At 35.1% G+C, this 22,610-nt stretch overlaps 2 protein-coding genes across 2 annotated transcripts; one reads left to right on the plus strand and one right to left on the minus strand.

Moving 5' to 3' along the window:
* The first annotated feature begins 8,839 nt into the window (after positions 1-8,839).
* LOC127665908 (olfactory receptor 5AC1-like) lies at positions 8,840-9,757 on the plus strand. The gene has a single exon (XM_052158526.1). It carries the CDS (start codon positions 8,840-8,842, stop codon positions 9,755-9,757), a length of 918 nt encoding a protein of 305 aa, XP_052014486.1.
* An 8,801-nt stretch (positions 9,758-18,558) lies between these two features.
* On the minus strand, positions 18,559-19,479 carry LOC127665930 (olfactory receptor 5AC1-like). The gene has a single exon (XM_052158560.1). It carries the CDS (start codon positions 19,477-19,479, stop codon positions 18,559-18,561), a length of 921 nt encoding a protein of 306 aa, XP_052014520.1.
* Positions 19,480-22,610: the final 3,131 nt, after the last annotated feature.

Here is a 22,610-nt window from a genome sequence, read left to right on the forward strand (position 1 = left end):
TAAATACTTTCTGAATATTTCAAAGTTTTTACCATAACTCTCCTTTCTTTTGAATTCTATTGTAATATTTGATTTTGTATTTTATGCGTAATTGAAAATTTACATATCCTTAAATGAAAAATACAAATTTAGATGGTGAATGACTGTCTTAGAAATAAGGTTATAAAAGTTGGACTTAAAAGCAAATCGAGATTTTCATTCTTTTGATATTCATACTCACTGTAAAATTTACTTCATTAGATACTTCATTAAATTATTAAGTTGTATGTTTTAAGATTTGTATCACAACACTCTCAAGTTTTTAATAAATAAAAAGCAATTTCAGGCTGCATAAATGATTTGCTTAATACCTATTTTCTCTCCTAAATAATTTTTTTTTCATGAGGAGTAAGGTAGACAGATACACTGTACTTCCTGTCATGAGCCCCATGAAATCTACAGCGTTGTTAAGAAATATTCTTACCATGATTGTTTATAATTTCTCTGGGAGTTGAAAAAATATGAGAACGAGGCCATCATGCTGAATTGTATCAGCTGCAAAAACTACAGTCTACAAAATCTGAGAACATGATTGTACTATTTACTAAAACTTCTGAAGGCAAAAGGAGCAGAACTGTTGTAGTGAATGTGAAATGGTTCCATAGCTCTGAAGCTGGACACTTAGTCCCTAGCTGGTGGCACTGTTTGGGAAGATTGTGAAACATTTATGAGGTTCACCCCAGCTGGACGACATGATTTCACGTCAGCAGGCCTTGAGACCTTATAGCTTCACTCCACTTCCTATCTGCTCTCTGCGTATGTGTGCATGTGCTGCACTGATTCCAGTTCCTGCCACACTCCTCTCTCTGCCCCAGAGACTGTGTTTTCCAGGAACTCTAAGGCCCAATCCATATTTTTTTTTGACAAGAATATTGGCACTAGGCAATGTTCTTTCTGTGATTATCTGACCCTGAGTTTCTTAGGCCTTTGGAGTTTACTTGTATCAGAAATATGGGATAGTTTGAAACTTTGGGCGATAGAAGCCTTCAAGTGCTTTAGGCAGAGCATAATGGCCCTTCTAATGGGAGTTTACAATCTCAGGAGGTAGAGAAAACATACTGAACTATTAAGCCTGCTTTACGATGTTACAGAGGTGACTAAGTATGACCTCGAGGTCTTTTAGGGCAGAAAAATCTGGTAGCATCTCTAAAAACAGGATTGAGACTAAATGATAAAGTAATGGCTTTAATAGGTTCTATAATAGAAAATGTAAGTTAAGACAACATTCACATTGTGTTGTGGTTATTTCTAATAGTTCACACTCAACTAAATATCCCAATATCTCTTTATATATATATATATATGAATACATGTATCATCTATATATCTCTATATAAGTACTCTTAATTGTTCTCATTCATAGATATACAACTATATATTTAGATCTTTTCATTTATCTGCCTATATAACATATATCTATCTCTCTATCTATGTATGTATGTAATGTAATCTAATGTATGTATGTGTGTGTATCTATTTATGTATCTATCTATCTATCAATGGATTGATCTATTGATCTATCATCTTTCTATAGAGACAGCAATAACTGAGCAAAAAGTGATGTAAATGTCAGGGCAGGGAGACAGGAGTGTTTGGGTGGGTGTTGGAGAAACCTCATAGAAGTAGGGGGAGAGGGGATGGGATAGGAGATTTCTGTGGAGGGGTGTGGACTGGGAAAGGGGGATAACATTTGAAATGTAAGTTAAGAAATCTTCAATATCTTTTAAAGTAAGGGCCAAGCTGATATAACAAAGAATTAAATTGTGAAGTTTCCAGAATAAACTGCACCTATAATATAAATTCTACAAGGTTAATTGACTAATTAAAACAGTGATTATGGAGTGCTGCAGAGCCCAGTTATCTTGGGCTTTCTTCAGTCCCCTTAAAAACCATTTCGACCTCTCATGTTTCTGACCTAACACCCTTTCCATTACCAGGAAAAACTTTTGGAATGTATTAACAAACAAACTTCCACCAATCCAAGATCTTATGATGCCATCAAAAAACACCTGAAACCTATACAGGTGTTTTCCCTACCTTATCATAATCTATCTACCTGGTGTTTTTGTGAAGGCATATGAAAAATGCTTAGATTTATTACTTCCTTTTGTGCCAGGCCAATAAAAATCACACATCCAACTTCAAAAAAAAAAAAAGAAATTATCCATTAAAAATGAAAGAAAAATGTAAAATGTGACTATAGTAAGGAGCATGTGTGAACAAGACTTATATTTTGAACATTGTATTTGTATCACTGCCTGATAGAATCAGATAATTTGTTCTTTTGATTTCACTAGGGCGTGTCATAACTAAGAGGTTATTTTTGCCTCCACCATTAGCTGAGAATTTCCCTTGAGATTTTGGACTTTTGGCCGGTGCCGGCCCTGATTTAGACAATGGGGTCATTGAAGTTAGAGTGTGTGCCCTCTGCAGTAAGAGGTGGCGATCCACACAGGGAGACCATGGTGGAAGGCTTTCGTTTAAATAGGAAATGCTAACTATGGGGTTATAGGCTTGAACATTTGGTCCTGGCTACTGTTGCCTTTTAGAAATATTGTGGAACTTGTAGGAGGAGCAGAGTTTGCTAGATGAAGTCAATCACTGGGCACAGGCATTTGTGCCTTTAGTCTTGCCCTACCTTCTCTTGCTGTTGTATTTCATGACTATGGATGTCACGTGCTCGCTGGAACACTCCCGCTGCTTTGACCTACCTGCCACGAAGAACTGTCTCACTGTGGAATTATGAACACCAAACAGTCCTTTCTGGTATATGATGGACTGAGGGTATTCTCTTACACCAACAGGAATGTAACCAAGATACACTTTGTAGTAAAAAAAAAACAGTTTTAAAAAAAGAAAAGTTTCAAATGTCAACTGTAAAAGGTAATTTGTGAGCACTGACAAGATCAGACAGTCTTAAAGTGGCCAGATGTTGATGTGGTACAATAGCTAGGAAGGAAATATCTGTGGCTTCATATTGCATTTTTGATGCACTCGGCCATGAAGTGTTATAATACAGTTGTCATTAAAAATGGAAATGATCTCTTTAAAAGGTACCACTGCTGCTTGGGTCTTTCTTTATTTTACTCTATCTAAAAGACTTTCTGTTCTACATAAATGTTGCTACATGTACACAGTTAAATTAAATTTGCAGTGATCAGCACACATCCTTTCCCACTTAACTCAGATGGGCAGGTTAGAATATTTTATTTATATTAGAATAAATAAAATAGCTACCAATACAATTTAAATCACAATTCAAATTACGTATGTTTATCATCTGACACCATTGTAAAGAGCTTCCGTTTTATTTGCCTCTGCAAAATCTAGTAGGAACATATTAGTTACTTTTACTTTGCAACTAAGGAAATAAGGATCAGGGATATTTATTTGGTCAAAATCTTAGTGGTAGAATCCCAAACCTGTATGTTCCTAACAGTGTGGAACCGGCTCTAGTAGACAACAAGTAAACCTAAAGTATCAGTGTATAAAGAAATGTCTACACCCTAATGTCCACTGCAGTATCTTCCATAATGCCTAATATATTCTACATGCCCACTAATGGATTCATTGACAAATTAAATGAACTGAGCCTACAAAAAGATAAATATACAAGATTCTAATATAAAACTAAATATAAAAATAAAATATACTATTAAAAAGATGTAAATTATGTCATTAAAAATGGGTGAATTAGGAAGATATGTCAAATGAAATTACCCAGGCCCAGAAGGCCCAGTACTACTTAACCTCTCTTAAATTCAGAATCTTTTTTTTTTATTATTCGATATAATTTATTTACATTTCAAATGATTTCCCCTTTTCTAGCCCCCCCACTCCCCGAAAGTCCCGCAAGCCCCCTTCTCTTCCCCTGTCCTCCCACCCATCCCTTCCCACTTCCCCGTTCTGGTTTTGCTGAATACTGTTTCACTGAGTCTTTCCAGAACCAGGGGCCACTCCTCCTTTCTTATTGTACCTCATTTGATGTGTGGATTATGTTTTGGGTATTCCAGTTTTCTAGGTTAATATCCACTTATTAGTGAGTGCATACCATGATTCACCTTTTGAGTCTGGGTTACCTCACTGAGTATGATATTCTCTAGCTCCATCCATTTGCCTAAGAATACAATGAGACACATGGAAGTATAGATATGTAATTATCAGAGGCTTGAGAGGTGATGGACCAAGAAAACTGTTGTTACAGGAAGAAATTTTCAGGGGATAAGAAGACATTCTGTGATGCCTTCACAATATGGTAATGATGGCTGATCATGAAGTAATTCATGCATATATCAAGGTATCATTTTGTAGTCATAAATAGATGCAGCCATAATATTCCAATTTTAGGTGAAATTTAAGGTAACTTAAAGTTTAAGGAAACTCTAAAAAATGGTTATAGTGTTTCCAAGGAAAATTGAGTAGGTCATGAAAATTTTGTAATATTTTTATTTACATAAAGATGTGCTATCATATACATCCATATAAATATACTGTTTGCTACTTTGGGCTTGTATAATAAACCAACATGCATGACTTACGGTGATATATGTAGTGTATCATAGTATATTCACAGTCTCATGGAAACAGTCCTTAAGACAATATGCTTAACAATGTAAATATGTTCAGTTGCAATAGTTTTCAATTTGAATATTAGATATATTTACATTCACAGAACGTTTTTAGAGACTATATTTGAATACAATGTTTTCCTCTTTTCTCTCCTCTCTTTAAACACTCACACATACCTGTATTTGCCTTCAAATTTGTGACATCCATTTTCTTTTAAAAATTACTATTGAATATATACACATATAGTATATAATATATATTATTGAATTATATATATATAGGTATATACATATATATAAAATATATTAATATAAATAATATATGGTATATACTATATTCATCTGTCCAGTGTAATGTTCCTTGCATATTTTCAGGGCTGACTATTTGATACTGGATGACCAATGGTTGTGCACTTCCTTGGGGAAGACCTTTTCTGCCCTCGATTTTTCCAGATTCCTATAGTTCTTTGTGGAGGACTGGGTCTCATGGGATTTTCTTTATTCATGTTCATTAATGCAATTCTTACTCATCTCACATTTTTTTCGCAATGTTGCTGAGATTTTATATACTCTTGAATTTCCTAGAAGACACAACCCCACAACAAACTCCCCAATCATCTGATTCTTAAAATCAATCTGTCCTTTTTCCTCCAAAGTGCCCTGAGCCTTTGATGCAGGAATATTTTCACAGAAAAAAACAAACATGAATTTTTAAGTTACAGATTAGAAGAAATGTGGCTTATTTAGGTAAGAAAGTATATGAACTTTCTCATTTCTAAGAGTCTATACTAATACTGTATACGTAAGTGGAAAGACAGGAATGGGTAAAAGGTAAAAGATGTTTTTGTGAAAGTGCTATCAATATTCACCAGTAATTGGTAAGTCTGAAACAATCTGTTTTCTTTTAGTTTTTATCTATTTTCATTGCCTTAAACATTTTGTGATATTTGATTACAGTAAGCCACATTAAAGTTTTATATATGAAAAATGGATTTAAATTGGTAATATCATAGGTTTCAATAAAATTTCTTCTCAGTGAAGGAAGTGTGTAAAATAATCTAGTCTGCCATTGATTTAATCTGAATTTTCAACTGCTAGCTTGAAATAGAAATGCAAAAGAAATATTTGATCATTTACATATGTGTAATTAATACTCACACTAGTATATGTATTAACAAAATATTTTATATATTCAAATATTATTATTGATCAAAGCATAATAAAGATAGAAAGTCAATTGCATTGAAAATCTCTAAATAATGTCACTGGAGAAAATACTTTTATTTGTAACTGACAAATTTTATTTTATATTTTGGTTTTAGAAAGCAAGTGAGTCTATGTAAATCCAGTTGCAATAGTTTTGTTAGCAATAATTAGCTGAATAATAAACAATGCCCAGCAGATTGACATCACTCTATAGGGAATTTTTGGTAGCATTAAGGGAGTTTTAGTATTGAATTTAAAAATAGGATTGAAGATGATAAGGAATAAATATCTCCTACAAACTACTTTGTTAAAGAATATTGTCAGGAAGCTCTTGTTTTTGAAACTTGACTATCATCATGGAGATTTAAGCTTTAGAGCATCCATGCTTTCAGAGATTTTCATAGGGACTCGGTGAGAAAAATAATAATATTTTCAACCACTTTATTACCAAAAGTTTGCTATAATATGTCAATAACTACATGGGAATGCTATTGTGTAATTATCATTTTAGGGGAATTATCTAGCAAGTGGGGCACAAAAAGGTAGGCACCAATGCAGGCCTGAAAAGGTAAGTGAAATATTTTGTTATTTTGTTTACTTTCTCTAACTCCTTGTCACTCACAACTTTGTGTTTGTGCTTCAAAGATTTGCACTCAAACACGTGAATTTGTAAAAGCACCTGGTTAATCTCTATGCTGGGATTCTTAGTCGGTAAAATGTCCCTTTCTGACTTTTACTTTGAGAATGTTCATAATCAAGATGAATTGTTGGTTCCTGGGATCACAGGGATGTGCGGCATCTGTGCCTCCTTCCTCACCTGGCTAATGAACTTCTTAGGGATCCTGGAAATATGAAGGGAGGAAGAGTCCCCCACAACAACAGCATCTGTTTATGTTAAATCTTTGGCAGATATAAAACAAATGTTGTATTATGTTTTTTTTATAAAGACAGTCAAACATTTAATATTTTTCCAGAGTTCATGTGCTACTTTGCTAATGTTTCAGAATCCAATAAAACTCTTTGCAAATCTCCTGTTTCCTCTTCTCAGAAAGGATAAAGAAGAACAAATTTCACAGAATATATTTTTGTTTAGTTGAAATGAAAAACATGAAATATCTTTTGTATCTTTCAATATAATATTTCAGTTCCTCTACATATTTTATTGCCTCAAGATGATTCCTTGCCTATTCATTTAACGAGTCCTCATTTATGCACTTTTTACAAAAATAAAGCAGATGACTTGAGTAAAATAATTTATTAATACAACATATATTTGTATAAAGCAGTTACCTATTCTATTCAGAATTACATGCTAAGATTTGAAAATGAAACATGTATGTGCGTAGGAAATCCATTGGACAGTCTTGGTTTTAAGACTGCATGGTCATTCCTATTCACTGTGTGATTAGAAAATGAAACTTTGTATTTCTAAGTGATCAGCTCCATTTTTAGGTCATCAATACAGTGATAGAAGTGTACAAACTACATTTTGCCCAGATTACATACATTTATTATTACAGAAATTCGGATGGTCCTTACTTGAGTGCTTCCCTGGTGTATCATACAGGATTTGACACCAATACCTGGCTGGTGCCAAAATATACATGGCTTCATGAAATTTTCTGCCTTGCATGCTATATTTGTGGGCATTGTAAATTACTTACAATGAAAGAAGTTTTACTTAATTGATTCTTTATATAAAGCCCAGAAGTTCAGAATACCCAAGACACAATTCACATATCAAATGATGCCCAAGAAGAAGGAAGGAGAGGGCCCTTGTCCTGGAAAGATTCAGTGCAGCAGTGTAGGGGAATACCAGAACAGGGAAGCAGGATTGGGTTTATTGGGGAACTGGAGGAGGGGAGAGAGCTTATGGGACTTTCAGGGAGGAAGGAACCAGGAAAGGGGAAATCATTTGAAATGTAAATAAAGAATATAGCTAATAAACAAACAAAGAAACAATCAAATAAATAAATAAATATAATTTTATAACTTATATAGAATGACGATAATGGAGACATTGACTATTCATTCTATGGTCATGTGCTCCATGATATTTAAGGGCACCTTTAATTTCAAATTTCCCTCAAGCAGCTAGAAGCTCAGGAAACACTGTGGAATTGTTAAAAATATCTTTAAAACCATCTATAACTGAAATACTAAAAATGTTCTTAATTCACTGGACAATTTTCCATACTGGCATATTTAAATTGTTTTTTTTAGATATATCATTCCTATGTAGAGAAGCTTTGCACATTTCTGTGAATGTATTCTATTTTAAAATAAATGTAAGTGTTATGTTATGAACTAACATATGAGTATTCAGCTCTTTGTAATGAACAAAAATTATAATATTTTAATTCAGGTGTGGTTAATCTCATAAAGAATTGAATTAATGCCTCTTTATATGCTTTTTGTTGAAAACATGAAAAGATTTATTCAAAAATTGTGTTTGTTCTCACATATGTATAATCATGTAATATATTTCAAAAGAATAAAAGAGCAGAAATATTTTAAATTGCTAACTTATTACCTGACCTGTTTATGATTTAGAATGAAAGATATATCAATTTAATACCTAATGTACAATCCCTTTTCCTCCCATATAAGAATATTTGAACGATACATATGTCCTGAAATAGGATGATGTGTTTTGAGAAGGTGGAGGGAAACATCAGGGGAGGAGAGAGAAAGAGTATCTGCATGTTAAAAATAATCTAAATAGAGTATCAGAAGTTAAAAATAATATAAATATAAATTAAAATATAAGGTCAATTGAATTGATGTCTATGATCTCAATTACTTTTCAGATAATTGTTATTATAAAATGTACTTCAAATTGTTCATAAATTGTTTCCTATTTTAGTAAGGCTTTGAAAGCAGAGACAGCTCACTTTGTTCTTTCTTCCTTATTAAGGGGCATCTGACACGTGTGAAAGCAGACTATGATCTGACATTGTTCTCAGAGTCTTGGTTATATTTTCTTGTCTCATCTATCTTTGCAGTGACCATCCTGAGGGGGTGTGATGGAAGGAAACAGCACCCAGCTGACTGAGTTTGTTCTCAGAGGAATAACAGATCGTCCAGAGCTGCAAGTCCCCTTGTTCCTGGTGTTCTTCCTCATCTACATCACCACCATGGTGGGCAACCTTGGCTTGATCTTTCTCATCTGGAAGGATCCTCATCTTCACACACCCATGTACTATTTCCTTGGAAATTTAGCCTTTGCTGATGCCTGTACTTCATCCTCTGTGACACCAAAGATGCTTATGAAATTTTTAAATAAGAATGACATGATATCCATGGGTGAGTGTTTTGCCCAATTTTATTTTTTTTGTTTCAGTGCAACTACGGAAATTTTCCTCCTGGTAGCCATGGCCTATGACCGTTATGTAGCCATATGCAATCCTCTGCTCTATCTAGTGGTGATGTCCAAAAGACTCTGCACTGTGTTAATCAGTTTATCATATATAATTGGTGTTCTAAATCCTATAGTTCATGTGGGATTGTTATTCAGATTAACATTCTGTAGATCTAATATTATAGATCATTTCTACTGTGAAATCATGCCACTCTATGCAATTTCTTGCACAGATCCATCTCTTAATGGATTGGTGGCTTTTATTTTTGCTTCTTCCATCCAAATCAGTACCTCTGTGACTATTGTAGTCTCTTATGCCCGTGTCCTATTTGCTGTCCTGAACATGAAGTCTGAGAGGGGCAGAAGGAAAGCTTTCTTCACCTGCAGTGCTCACCTGCTCTCTGTCTCTTTGTTCTATGGTACCCTCCTCTTCATGTATGTGAGTCCGGGGTCTGGATCAGGTAAACAAAAGGATAAAATGTATTCTCTGTTCTACACAGTTGTGATTCCTCTGCTAAATCCATTTATTTACAGCTTAAGGAACAAAGAAGTTTTGGGTGCTCTCAAGAAACTCATAAAATGATTACTATCTTCTGAAATTTTCAGTTTTTAATTATCTTTTCATCTTTTGCAATGCATCATAATTTTACCTCATGTTTTTTGAACATAGTAGAAATCTTGCCTATTGTTAGACTACACATAACAGTCTAGTTATGCAATTATTATTAAAATCTTGAACTAAGTTTTTAAAAGTCATTATGGTATGTTGCTGTACATATTTTTATTTTAAATTGCTTTCAATCCATAGTCACCTTTTCTCTGACTCTTTTACCTGCTGTTGCAACTCTGTTTCACCTATTGGGTGGCTTTTTCCATTCAATAAATCAGGGCCTTTGCCTTTTCTTATTGTATTTTGTTTTGTTGTGTTTGGATGTCATCTTTTGGAGGCCTACAATTTTCAAGAGTTAGTGACTAGGAAGAGGGAAGGGAGAGAACATTGTGGCCTGCATGTACTGTTTGAGAAAAGAATCTCAATTTTCCATAATAATAAAAGGAAACTCTTGCTTTCCAGGTTCATACATTCTAAAACTCTTGGTTTCATATTAGTGAACGTTCCCAAAGGCTTTGTTTACATGAAAGGTCACCCCTCCCACCTCCACAGTCCCTGCAGAGAACAATAGAGATAGGGACATCCTGTGTGTGAGAGAGTTTAAGAGAAAGAGAGTGGAAGGAGAGAGAGAGAGAGAGAGAGAGAGAGAGAGAGAGAGAGAGAGAGAGAGAGAGAGAGAGAGAGAGACAGAGAGAGACAGAGAGAGACAGAGAGAGACAGAGACAGAGAGAGACAGAGACAGAGAGAGACAGAGTCAGAGAGAGACAGAGACAGACACAGACAGACAGACAGACAGACAGACAATAGAGCTGTACTTCCAGGTGGCTGAGTGGCAGAGAAAGGCTGAGAAAGGTTCCATTCCATTCTTGGAATGGAGCTCTGATCTGATCTTCTGGAAAAGCAGCATGTACTTTGACAACTTAGTCATCTCTCCACCCTCACCAAAGTTTTGATACATACTCATTAATTGCTTTCTTTAGTACAATGATAAACTACCTGGCCCCAACTTTTATAAATTATTTTATTACAAACCTATTTCTCCTCCCTATTCTTAAAGAATATTTGTCCCAAATAATGTGTGTAATCATGCCAAGAGTGAAAAAGGAAGCATGAGAAATGATTATGTTTTGAGATTTATGAGTAGTCTCAATGAGCTAAATACTTCTGCCACACCTATTGAAAATACTCAAGTTTATTAATGTAAAAACTAAGCAAAAAATAAAAAAGTCAATGGAGAGCTTTCTAGACAAATCAGCAGTAAGATGCTTGCTTCCAACCTGGCCACCTAATTAGCGATCCCAGGACCCACAGATTGGAAGAAGAGAAATGACTCCAGCAGGCTTTCTTCTGACCTACACCTGAACACCAGGGTATGTAGTCCTCATCAATAAAAAATAAATTATAAGATATATTAAAAATTATTGGATCATACATAGAAAAATTGTAAATTTTATAAAACTTCTATCACTTATTTTAAAACAAATGTTGTACTTAGTGTAAAAGCTTTTGTTTGTTAATAAATTTGTAAGTCATGTGGATTCATCTTATGCATTTGATAAATGCTAATATATGACTCCATTACCTGTGTACTTCTGTTTTATAAAACCCTGTACAGATTTACTGTGTGACTCACTCAGTAGGGAACTGTGCAGTGCATATTTTTCAGTCATATTGGTTTAGTACAGTAGAGAGGCTAAAACAGCTGCAGGCAATTCATATGTCAGGTGGAAAAACATTTTGAAAATATGTCATAATAAAAATCTATTATTTTCTTTTTCTTTTGTTTCTTGCTGTGGTAACTCAAGAGAGTTAAAGCCAATACCTGCTTTTTGTTTTTTATTCAAAGTAGTCTTGAAAAGTAGACATTCTGAGTTTATTCTTGTGCTACCTTTGCTATGTCTGACACTAGATTTGGGATAGGAGTTGTGGGCAGTCTCTCTAGTACAGAACATATGGCATTTGCCTTTTCGGGTCTGGGATACCTGACTCAGTATAGTATTTCCTTTTTTTTTTTTTTTACAATTAATTAAATTATTCACTTTATGTCACAATATCAGCTCCCCTCTCCTTCCAGTCTCCTCTTCCTGCAGCTTCCCCCCCTAATCCCCATTCTCCTCTGAAAAGGGGGGGTCCCCCTAGGTATCACCCCTCCTCCTCATGGCACAGGAAATAAAGGAAGGACTAGGCACATTCTCACTCACAAAAGCCAGAAAGGTCAATTAGGGAATTAGAATCCATAGGCAGGCACTAAACTCAGGGACAACCCCAGCTCCAATTATTGGGGTACCCACATGAAGAACAAGCCACATATCTGCTACAAATGTGCGGGAGCAGGGGTTGCTAGATCTAGTCCATGCTTGGTTAGTAGTTCACTCTCTGGGAGCCCTCAAGTGTCCAGGTTTGTTGGCTCCACTGGTCTTTCTGTGGCACCCCTATCCTCTTTTGTTCCCCTAAGCCTTACTTCAGCATTTTCACAAGACTCCCAAAGCTCCATCTTATAGTTGGCAGTGGGTCTCTGTATCTGATTTGATCAGTTGTTGGATAGAACTTCTCAGAGAACAGTTATGCTGACTGCAAGCATAACAGAGTATCCTTAAGTGTCAGGGACTGACTCTAGCCCATGGAATGGGTCTCAATTTGGACAAGTCATTGATTGGCCATTCCCTCCATCTCTGCTCTATATTTGTCCCTGCACATCTTGTAGGCAGTTGACATTTTGGACCAAAGGTTTTGTGGGTGGGTTGCTGTCCTTAACCCTCCACTGGGAGTGCTGCTGGGCACAGGATCCATATCTCCACTACTAGGAGTTTCATCCTGAGTCATCCCCATAGTTCTCCTTTGGTATCTCCTACACCCCATTCCAGTTCTCTGGCTCTTTTTAGAGTTGGCCATCATGCCGCCAATTTCCATGCTCTCTCTACTGCTTTCCATATACTTGATACCTCTATCCAATTCCCTCATTCTCCCTTCTCCCATCCAGATCCTTCCCTCCATCAACCTCTGATGTCTATTTTGGTCCCCCTTCTGAGAAAGATTTAATGATACTCCCTTTGGCCATCCTTGTTTCTTGGTTTCTTTTGGTCTGCGGAATGTAGCATGGCTATTGAGTAGTAGTCCATTGTATAAATGAACCATATTTTCTTTATCCATTTTTCAGTTGAGGGACATATCAGTTATTTGCAGTTTCAGGCTATTATAAATAAACTTCTATGAAAATAGTTGAGCAAGTGTCCTTGTAGGATGGTGGAACATCTTTTGTGTATATGCCCAGGAGTGGTATAGCTAAGTCTTGAGGTAGAACTATTCCCAAATTTCTGAGAAACTACCAAATTGATTTCCAGAGTAATTGTACAAGTTTTCACTCTTACCAGGAATGTAGGAGTGTTCCCCTTCTCCACAGTCTCTCCAGTATATGCTGTCCCTTGAGTTTTTGATCTTAGACCTTCTGATTGGTGTAAGGTGGAATTTTATGATGATTATTGATTCCATTCTCTGCTCTTCTGCAACCCCCAGTGGTGTCTGGATGTCAAAGAGTCAGAGAACCCCATGGCCCTAGCCTCACTGCAGGCCTAGGGACCTCTGAGCCAGCTGTTTTGTTTCTCGGCAGGATGATTCAACGAAATAGGAACAGAAAGAACATTGCCTAATTCATTTTATGAGGCTGCAATTACCCTGACACCCAAACCACATAAAGAATCAACAAGGAAAGTGAATTAGAGAGAAACTTCCTTCATTGAACATTGATGCAAAAAATACTCAAAAATACTCACAAACCAAATCCAAGAACACAGCAAAAAGGTGATTCTCCATAATCAAATAGACTTCATCCCAAAGATGCAGTGATAATTCAACAAATGAAAATCTGCCAAAGTACTTTGCCTCAGAGAAGGGTGGCCTCCCATAGATATCTACCCACCTTGATATATCAAGTTGTAGTAAGGCTAGGCACATCTTCTCCTATTGAGGCTAGGCCAGGCAGTCAAGTTAGTGAAATTGGATCCAAAGGCAGGCAACAGTCAGTGACAGAGCCTACCTATGCTGTTAGGATTTCTACATGAAGACCTACATGCACATCTTTTAAATATGTGTAGAGGGGTAGGTTCATCCCATGCATGTTCTCTGGTTGGCCAACACAATTCTTTACAGACTTCTAAAGGATAATTCTCTACTTCATAATGAAAGCCAAAAAAAAAAAAAATCTCAGGATGGCTAAAATAATCCTGAAGGATAAAGAAGCTGCTAGAATCCCAACATTTTTTATTTTATGTTGTAGTACAGTGCTATAGTAATAAAACCACATGTATTAGAAGAAAAACAGACACATAGTTGGAATTAAATATAAAACAGACATAAATCCATATAACCTATGAACACCTGAATATATATATATATATATATATATATATATATATATATATATGTGTGTGTGTGTGTGTGTGTGTGTGTGTGTGTGTGTGTGTGTGTGTGTGTGTGTGTATATCCATAAATACACACTGGGAAAAAAAGACAGCCTCTTCATCAAATGGTACTACTAAAACTGAATGCCTACAGTAGAAGAATGCAAATAGATCCATATTTATTACCCTACACAAAACTCAAGTCCAAGATTGACAATCCAAAGACATCAACATAAAACCAGATACACTGAACCTGATAAAAGAGCAGGCAAAGAATGCATTGACACAAGTGATTACTTTCTCAACAAATAGCAATATTGGGGGCAACAAGTTTAACAACTAATAAATAGAACCTCATGAAACTGAAAGCTTCTGTAAAACAAAGGACACAATTATTTAGACAAAAAGGCAGCCAGAAGAATGGGAAATTGTTTTAACAACTCCACATTCAATAGTGAACCAATATTGAAAATATATAAAGAAATAAAAACTAGATTAAAAAACAAGCCAACAATTCAATCGAAAAATTGTGTGCAGATCTAAACATAGAATTCTTAATAGAGGAATCTCAATATTCTCAGCCATCAGGGAAATGCCAATCAGAACTACTTTGAAATTCCATTTTACACCTATCAGAATGGCTAAGATCACTAATACATGTGACAGTTCATACAGGTAAGAACATAGAGCAAGCTAACACTTCTCCAGTGCTGGGAGTAGTACAAACTTGTACAGCTACTTAAAAAAAAAAACATTCTGTTTCTTCACAAAATTTGTAACTGATCTACTTCAAGATTCAGCTATATCACTCTTGGGCATATATCCAAAGGATGCTTTATCCTATCACAAGGACACTTCCTCACCCATGTTCACTGAGACTTTATTCATTATAGTCCTAAACTGGAAGAACCCTGATTATCCTAAATAGAAGAATGAAAGAAGAAAATGTGTTATATTTCAACAATAGAGTATTACTCAGCTGTTAAAAAAAGATATGAAATTTGCAGGTAAGTTGTAAATTTTGCTTTCTTCCACTAGATGTTATTATTCTTTCAGAGGCTAACTCCGGAACAACCTCACCCTTTCTAGTTCTTTCTGAACTCTGGCTATATGGTTCAGCTCAGCTGCTCTCACTCAAAACTTCTCCAAGCTGACTGATTCAAACAGCCTACTATTGACTTCTCACCCAATTGCTCTGCTTTGAAAAAATTACTTTCTCTGAATTCCACAAACTAAACTTTACTGAATGCATTGACTGCAAAAACTGAATCGAACTGAATAGAACTGCCTGGATTCAACTGTATTTAACTGAACTGCACTAAACTGAATTCAACTGAACTTCTCTGCATTTCCTGAACTCAGTGGCACTGTACTCACTGAATGGCCATCTACTCTTGACTCACTCTGCAATGTTCTCAAGTAGCCTTCCTTTCTTGTTTGTTCTCAAGAGTTTGTTGTCTCCTATTTCTGACTTATACTGTCAAATCTTTCCCAGTTTTGTCACTTTGTCTGCTCCTCAATCATACATAATTGTTTGGGATTAAAGGTGTGTAGTAAAAGCGTGTCTTATTCCAGCCAGAGAGATTAAATTTTTGGCATTCCACCTGTATTACACAGACCTAGAAGGATCCCTTGTCAGAACATCCATGCTGCTGGATTAAAATTCCTCCATACAGGCTGACTGAACTAGAAAAAAATCTTCCTGAGTGAGGTAACCCAGATCTAGAATGACAAACAACATTTGTATTATTTATATAGTGATTATTAGCCATTAAGTCAATTTTAACAAAACTGAAATCTGTAGAACTTAAGTGGCTAGGCAAAGAGGAGGTCTCTAGTGGGGGAGGCATGGATCTCCCTGAGATGGTGAAATAGATTAGATTTTATGGGTGGATCCATCACATGGAAATGGGAGTGAGAGGTATTAGGTGTTCATGGGGAAGATGGGATGAAGGGAGAATGTGTGGGAGATATTTTAGAATTGTGGTGCATTTGGTGTGTGTTCCGGAAGCCTAGTACAGTGGAGATTTCCTGAAATCTATGAAGATGATCCTGAGGAGAAGTCCTAATAATGGGGAATATAGAATTTCAATCGTCCATTTCTCAAATCCAGGCAAAGTTTACAGTGGCAGGACTGAGTTGCATGCAATTAAGTTCCTAACCAATGGGGTTCACATGCATATCCCCAAACCATCCAGGCTGGTCCTAAGCAAACGTTTGCTGTCTGGAAACTGGCAGCCAGGCCGCATTGCTGAGGACAACATTCACACAACTCAAAGTACATGGATAAGTTGAGCTGGTGTCTATATGGGTCCTTCATCCCTATATTCTAGCATGTTTGGGGTAGAAAGGCACTCCGTAGATTACTGAAAGAAACCTGAACGTCAATCTAGCCACAAAACCCTTGACCTATAATCTATTCTGCCTCTAAAATATACTAGGGTAATGGTGGCAGAAGATTTGTGGGAATTGCCAATCAAAGGTCCATTTGACTCCATTGGATAAAACCCATACTTGACACTGTTTGTGTAACCAAGAACCAGAGGCTAGATAGCTCAACAAACAAACATGACTGACAAACAAACAAAAAATCAAAACCACAAAAAAACCCCAAAAAAACCAAAACCAAAACCAAAAGACAGGAACAAAATACAAACAATAAAATGATTCTTGATGTTATTGTGCTATACTCATAGACTAGTGCTATATCCAGTTATCAACAGAGAGGCTTCCTTTGGCAGCAGATGGGAATAGACCCACAAGTAGACATTATACAGGGTAGGAGTCAATTTGGAAGTCTCCATCAAATCCCTCCTGTAAAAATTCAGAGAATGTTTGAAACAGCCATGTAGTAACCTATTCTAAAAGCACACACATACATATATTCATGCTCATACATACATATGCGTTTAAGTGGAGTTATCCTGCATGTGGGATAATGCTACTTCCAGAAGTGTTACTAGTAAAAATGACCAGTGCAAGGTGTGGGGTACTTTCTTTTGAGTTGCTAGTTAGGGGCATATACACATTCATACACACATATATAGGAATACCACCCCCTTGACACACAAACACACACACAAATACACCTATGCATGAACACATAGATACATGGAATAAATGGCTTAAATTCTTAAGAAAGTATACTATTTTTTAACTTTGGTTTAATTTAAGGTTTATATTAAGATCAGTATTATTTTAAGCTTACACAATGATCATGTAATTATGTGATATAATTATATATGATATGAATTACTTAAAAGGTTTGAAATATAGGTTATTTTTTGTTTTTTTCCAGTTTTTATTATAATTATTATTTTCTATATTCTTTGTTTACATTCCAAATGATTTTCCCTTTCCTGGTTCCCCCCTCCCCATAAGTCCTCTTCTCTCCACCCATTCCCCAATCACCCCCTTCCACTTCTCTGTCCTGGTAATCCCCTACAGTGCTCCATCAAGCATTTCCAGGACCAGGGCCCTCTCTTTCCTTCTTCGGAATGATTTGATATGTGAGCTGTGTCTTGGGTATTCAGAGCTTCTGGGCTAATATCCACTTATCAGCGACTGCATTCCATGTGTGTTCTTTTGTGATTGGGTTACCTCACTTAGGATGATATTTTCCACTTCCAACCATATGCCTAAGAATTCATGAATTTATTGTTTTTAATTGCTGAGTAGTATTCCATTGTGTAAATATACCACATTTTCTGTATCCATTCCTCCATTGAGGGACATCTGGGTTCTTTCCAGCTTCTGGCTATTATAAATAAGGCTGCTATGAATAAAATATAGTTTATTATACACAGACATACACACATAATCACACACATTTTGTGAGCAATGTGCAGTTATCTAATGAAGTAAGAATTTCACTTAAAACAGAATGTCTGAGCACTAAATATGGAATCTTTGTTTATCTATTATTATGATAGATGACTTTATATTTGACACGTTTAACCATTAAATAAAAATGCATTTAAAGTTGTAAAACTTACTTTGGAGAGGATAATTATATTTTAAACAAAGGATTTATACAAACAGGATTTATTTAGGGAATATAAATTCAAAGCACTATTAAAATTTATATATTTTATATATTAAATTTATCTGTAAATACTAGAGTTTGTGTTACAAAGAGATTTAATTGGCTGATTTAATATTTATTGATCTGTATGGATTTAAAATAATATGTGGTTGATATCTACCTTTAAGTGCCCATTAATTATTTATAAATCTATCATATTTCTATTACAATTGCACAGATGAAAGATTACATTTTATTATTTGGCATTATATCAGGCTACTGTATTTCATAACATAAGATCAGAAATTTTCATATATTCAATAAGTAAACACCAATTTTTTTCTGAAAAATATTTATGGCTTTATGATTTTTCTCAGAGCGCCTAAAACTTCTTTGTTTCTTAAGCTGTAAATGAAGGGGTTTAGTAGAGGAATCACAATGGTATAAAACAGAGAATACATTTTATCCTTATATTTATTTGGTCCAGACCCAGGGCTCACATACATGAAGAAGAGAGTGCCATAGAACAAAGACACAGAGAGCAGGTGGGCACTGCAGGTGGAGAAGGCTTTGCTTCTGCCCCTCTCAGACTTTGTTTTCAGAACTGAAAAGAGGACGTGGGCATAGGAGACTACAATACTCATGAAGGTAACAGCTTGTATCACAGCAGCAAAAATGAAGACCACAAATGCATTAATAGATGGGTCAGTGCAAGAAATTGTATAGAGTGGCAGGATCTCACAGTAAAAATGATCTATTATATTGGACTTGCAGAAGGTTAACCTAAATAGCAAGCCAACATGAACAAGTGGATGCAAAAAACCAATTATATATGAACCACTGATCAGGCAAGCACACACTCTGTTGGACATCACCACAAGATAGAGCAGAGGGTTGCATATGGCCACATAGCGGTCATAGGCCATCGCTACCAGGAGGAAACATTCTGTGGTTGCACTGGATCCAAAAAAATAATATTGGGCCATGCATTCAAAAAGAGAAATCGTTTTACCACTGTCTAAGATGTTGATAAGCATCCTGGGTGTCACGGAGGATGAAGTGCAGGCATCTGCAAAGGCTAAACTTCCAAGGAAAAAGTACATGGGTATGTGAAGATGGGAATCCTTCCAGATGAGAAAGATCAAGCCAAGGTTGCCCACCATGGTGGTGACATAGATGAAGAAGAACACCAGGAACAGGGGGACTTGCAGCTCTGGAATGTCTGTTATTCCTCTGAGAATAAACTCAGTCACAATGGTCCTGTTTACCTCCATAAAATCACCCTAGGCTTCTCACTGAAAGGAGATATAGATGAAGAAAATTACCACATTTCAAGCATGATACTTTTGATGTCACTATCACATCTTCTCTCTCATACATTGTTAATGAAATCTTATTGGCAGAGGGCATTCAGGAGGCTCTGCAGAGGGAAATTCAGCTTCTTGGGAAACAGCCCAACCCATTGGGAAATTTTACTGTAGATTTGATATAAAAAGAAACTTCCATAAAAATAATATTGTTTAGACAAATTAATAATTTTACATAATTATTGATTTGTATTAATTGGTTTTAGGAAGTTAGGGTAGCTGAGAGAAAGTTTAAAAGGATGGCGTACAACAAAGTTAGAATTAAGAATAGAATGTGCCCCTTTGCTTGTAGTGAGGGCTACCTAAGTTAGAAAAGGGGAACAGTGAGCTTTCATGCATTGCAACACAGAACAGTACTCAGACAAGAAAAAGAAGCTTGGAATAAGTTAATGGTCAAAGAAAACATTCATTCTACGATGGGTCTGAGTGTCTGAATCTTGTACTGATGTGGCCATAGGATTCAGTGTGTAGCATGAAAACATAGTGTTATAATTAAAGAGTAAATAATTCTACTATGAATATAAGATTATAACATAGATGATCAGCTGGCTTAGCTGATGAAGACCTTGAAAATAAGACGTAAGATAGATGATGATCTGTTTCTTGGCAAATACAATTTGTCGTTATCTAAGCATAGGAAAAAAATCTTGCCACTGTAGACTGGCTAGCTTAAACTTTGTTAATCATTGAGAAAAGTTATTGTTTTGGGGTGGTGATGAACTTGTGGAGAGAAAGTAGATGGGAGAGAAATGTTTAGTTAGTCTGAGTTTCAAGAGAAAAATACATAATCAATAATCTTGTTGTGATTTCCCTTTAAGTAATGATTTTAATCTGTTTTTGAAATCATGTTTTTGTGATGATTATTTTTAGGGAATATGTAACTTGTGGCCACATATTATCTCTTTCTTATATAGATAATCCTTTACTTACATAGAGAACTTTGTCTTAGATATATAAAAAGGGTAAAATAAAAAAATAAGTGTGTTGGAGGCAGCTCATTGGAGTTTGCTCCATCCACTGAATGTGTATATGTATATGTGTATGTGTATGTGTATGTGTATGTGAATGTGAATGTGTATGTGTGTGTGTATATATATATATGTGTGTGTGTGTGTGTGTGTGTGTGTGTTATATGTATAGTTAGTTGGTTGGAACATTGTTCCATCCACCCAATGTGTGAATGTGTATGTATTTATGTATTTTCATGTGTATGTATTTACATATGTATGTATTTGCATGTGTATGTATTTACATATGTATGTATTTACATGTGTATGTATTTACATATGTATGTATTTACATGTGTATGTATTTACATACGTATGTATTTACATGTGTATGTATTTACATATGTATATATGCATATATGTATGTATATATGTGTGAAGTTGTTGAATCCACTGTGTGTGTGTGTGTGTGTGTGATTTTTCTTCCCATCCTTTCCTTTTCTCCATTTGCTAGCTGCCATCAGCAGCAGTTCCTGTTAACTACTATTAGTACTTGTCCCCAGTCACTGATTCTATGCTTCGCCTCAGTTTACTCTGTGCTGTTGAATCTGATTTTCAACAACATATGAGTATTAGATAATTCTGTTTTGACAAATACATCTAACATACATGAGTCTAAAAATGATTTTGAGATATAGGGAATTTTAATAAGAAATCTTTAGGAAAACCCTAAAGATATCAACAAGGTCTTACAATATAGTCAGTCACTCTGAGATGCATAGATAACCGTAATGTTTTATACACAATTAAGAATCAAGATTATTTAATGTATTATGTTTCACAGTCACTTTAAACAATACTGATAAAAGTCCAAAAGTGCATAATCAATTTCTAAACTGCTTTTTATGTTTTCTATACTGAACAGCATAAGCAGAAAGAACTTCAGCTTTAAAAGTCAAAAATACAATTAAAACAATAATAAATAAAACTCTTATGTCAAATAAAGATTTTTAATTACCGCAATAAAATTATTCTGAGCATTCATTAGTTGCTTAGGAGACTATTTATTTGGTATCTTCTGCATTATGACACTGTCATTCTTAGCTCATGACACAGGAGTGATAACTGAGATGATACAACTAATGTATTGGGATAAGTGTTTTAAGAGGTAACACACATACTCACACAAATACTAGAGATTTGTTTGCATGTTAAAGATCAATACAAGAGCTGTCATTACACTTGCCAGTTCAAACAAGTATGCAGCTGACAATATCTTTTAATAGATTAATTACATATGCACCTAAAGAAATTGGAGCAACTCTCTAGTTGCTCCTATAATAGTTATTACAATGGGGATTATCAAAGTATTATAATACTGCAAAAATGTCCAAAATCTGCAACAAATATCCTCATGTAAACAAATGCTGAGTGGGCAAATATCTTCCATAGGGAAGAACATGCCCATTGATTATTCAATACTAAATGGTAAGCTCTGAAAACAGATACATACAAGTAACAGTATGTAGATGGAGAAGGTTGTTTTTATGTAACTAGGACTATATTTATGAACTATATATATATGTGTGTGTTTATATATACATATATGTGCATAATAACAACTAAAGAAAAAAGCTATGAATTTGAAAGAGGACACAGTAGGGAGTATATGGGAAGTGTTGGAGAGCAATGGGGAAATTATGTAATTACATAATAATTTTATTATCATATATTATATATGTATTATCATATATAAATATAATTTTTATTAAACATACTAAATAGATATTTTATATATAATATAATAAAAATTATAAAAAAATATATAGCCTCAGTAAGAAAAATTTCCAGTGTTACTATTATCTGGATTCCATTCATGTTCAAATACTAAATTTTTTTTAGACAGAAAATTAGATGTGAACACAATGAAGCAAATTAATATGGAACATCTATGACAAAGATAAACAAAGCCAAATTAACTCTTAAAAAAACATTTGAAAGTTTCACAAGTTAGAAGATAAAAGATAAAGGATGGATTCTGTTGAAACTTGTGTGGAGGAAGGAGAACCCATGCTGGCATCACAGTCTGTC

Source organism: Apodemus sylvaticus, chromosome 15 (genome assembly GCF_947179515.1).
Source record: "Apodemus sylvaticus chromosome 15, mApoSyl1.1, whole genome shotgun sequence".
NCBI classification, from domain to species: domain Eukaryota; kingdom Metazoa; phylum Chordata; class Mammalia; order Rodentia; family Muridae; genus Apodemus; species Apodemus sylvaticus.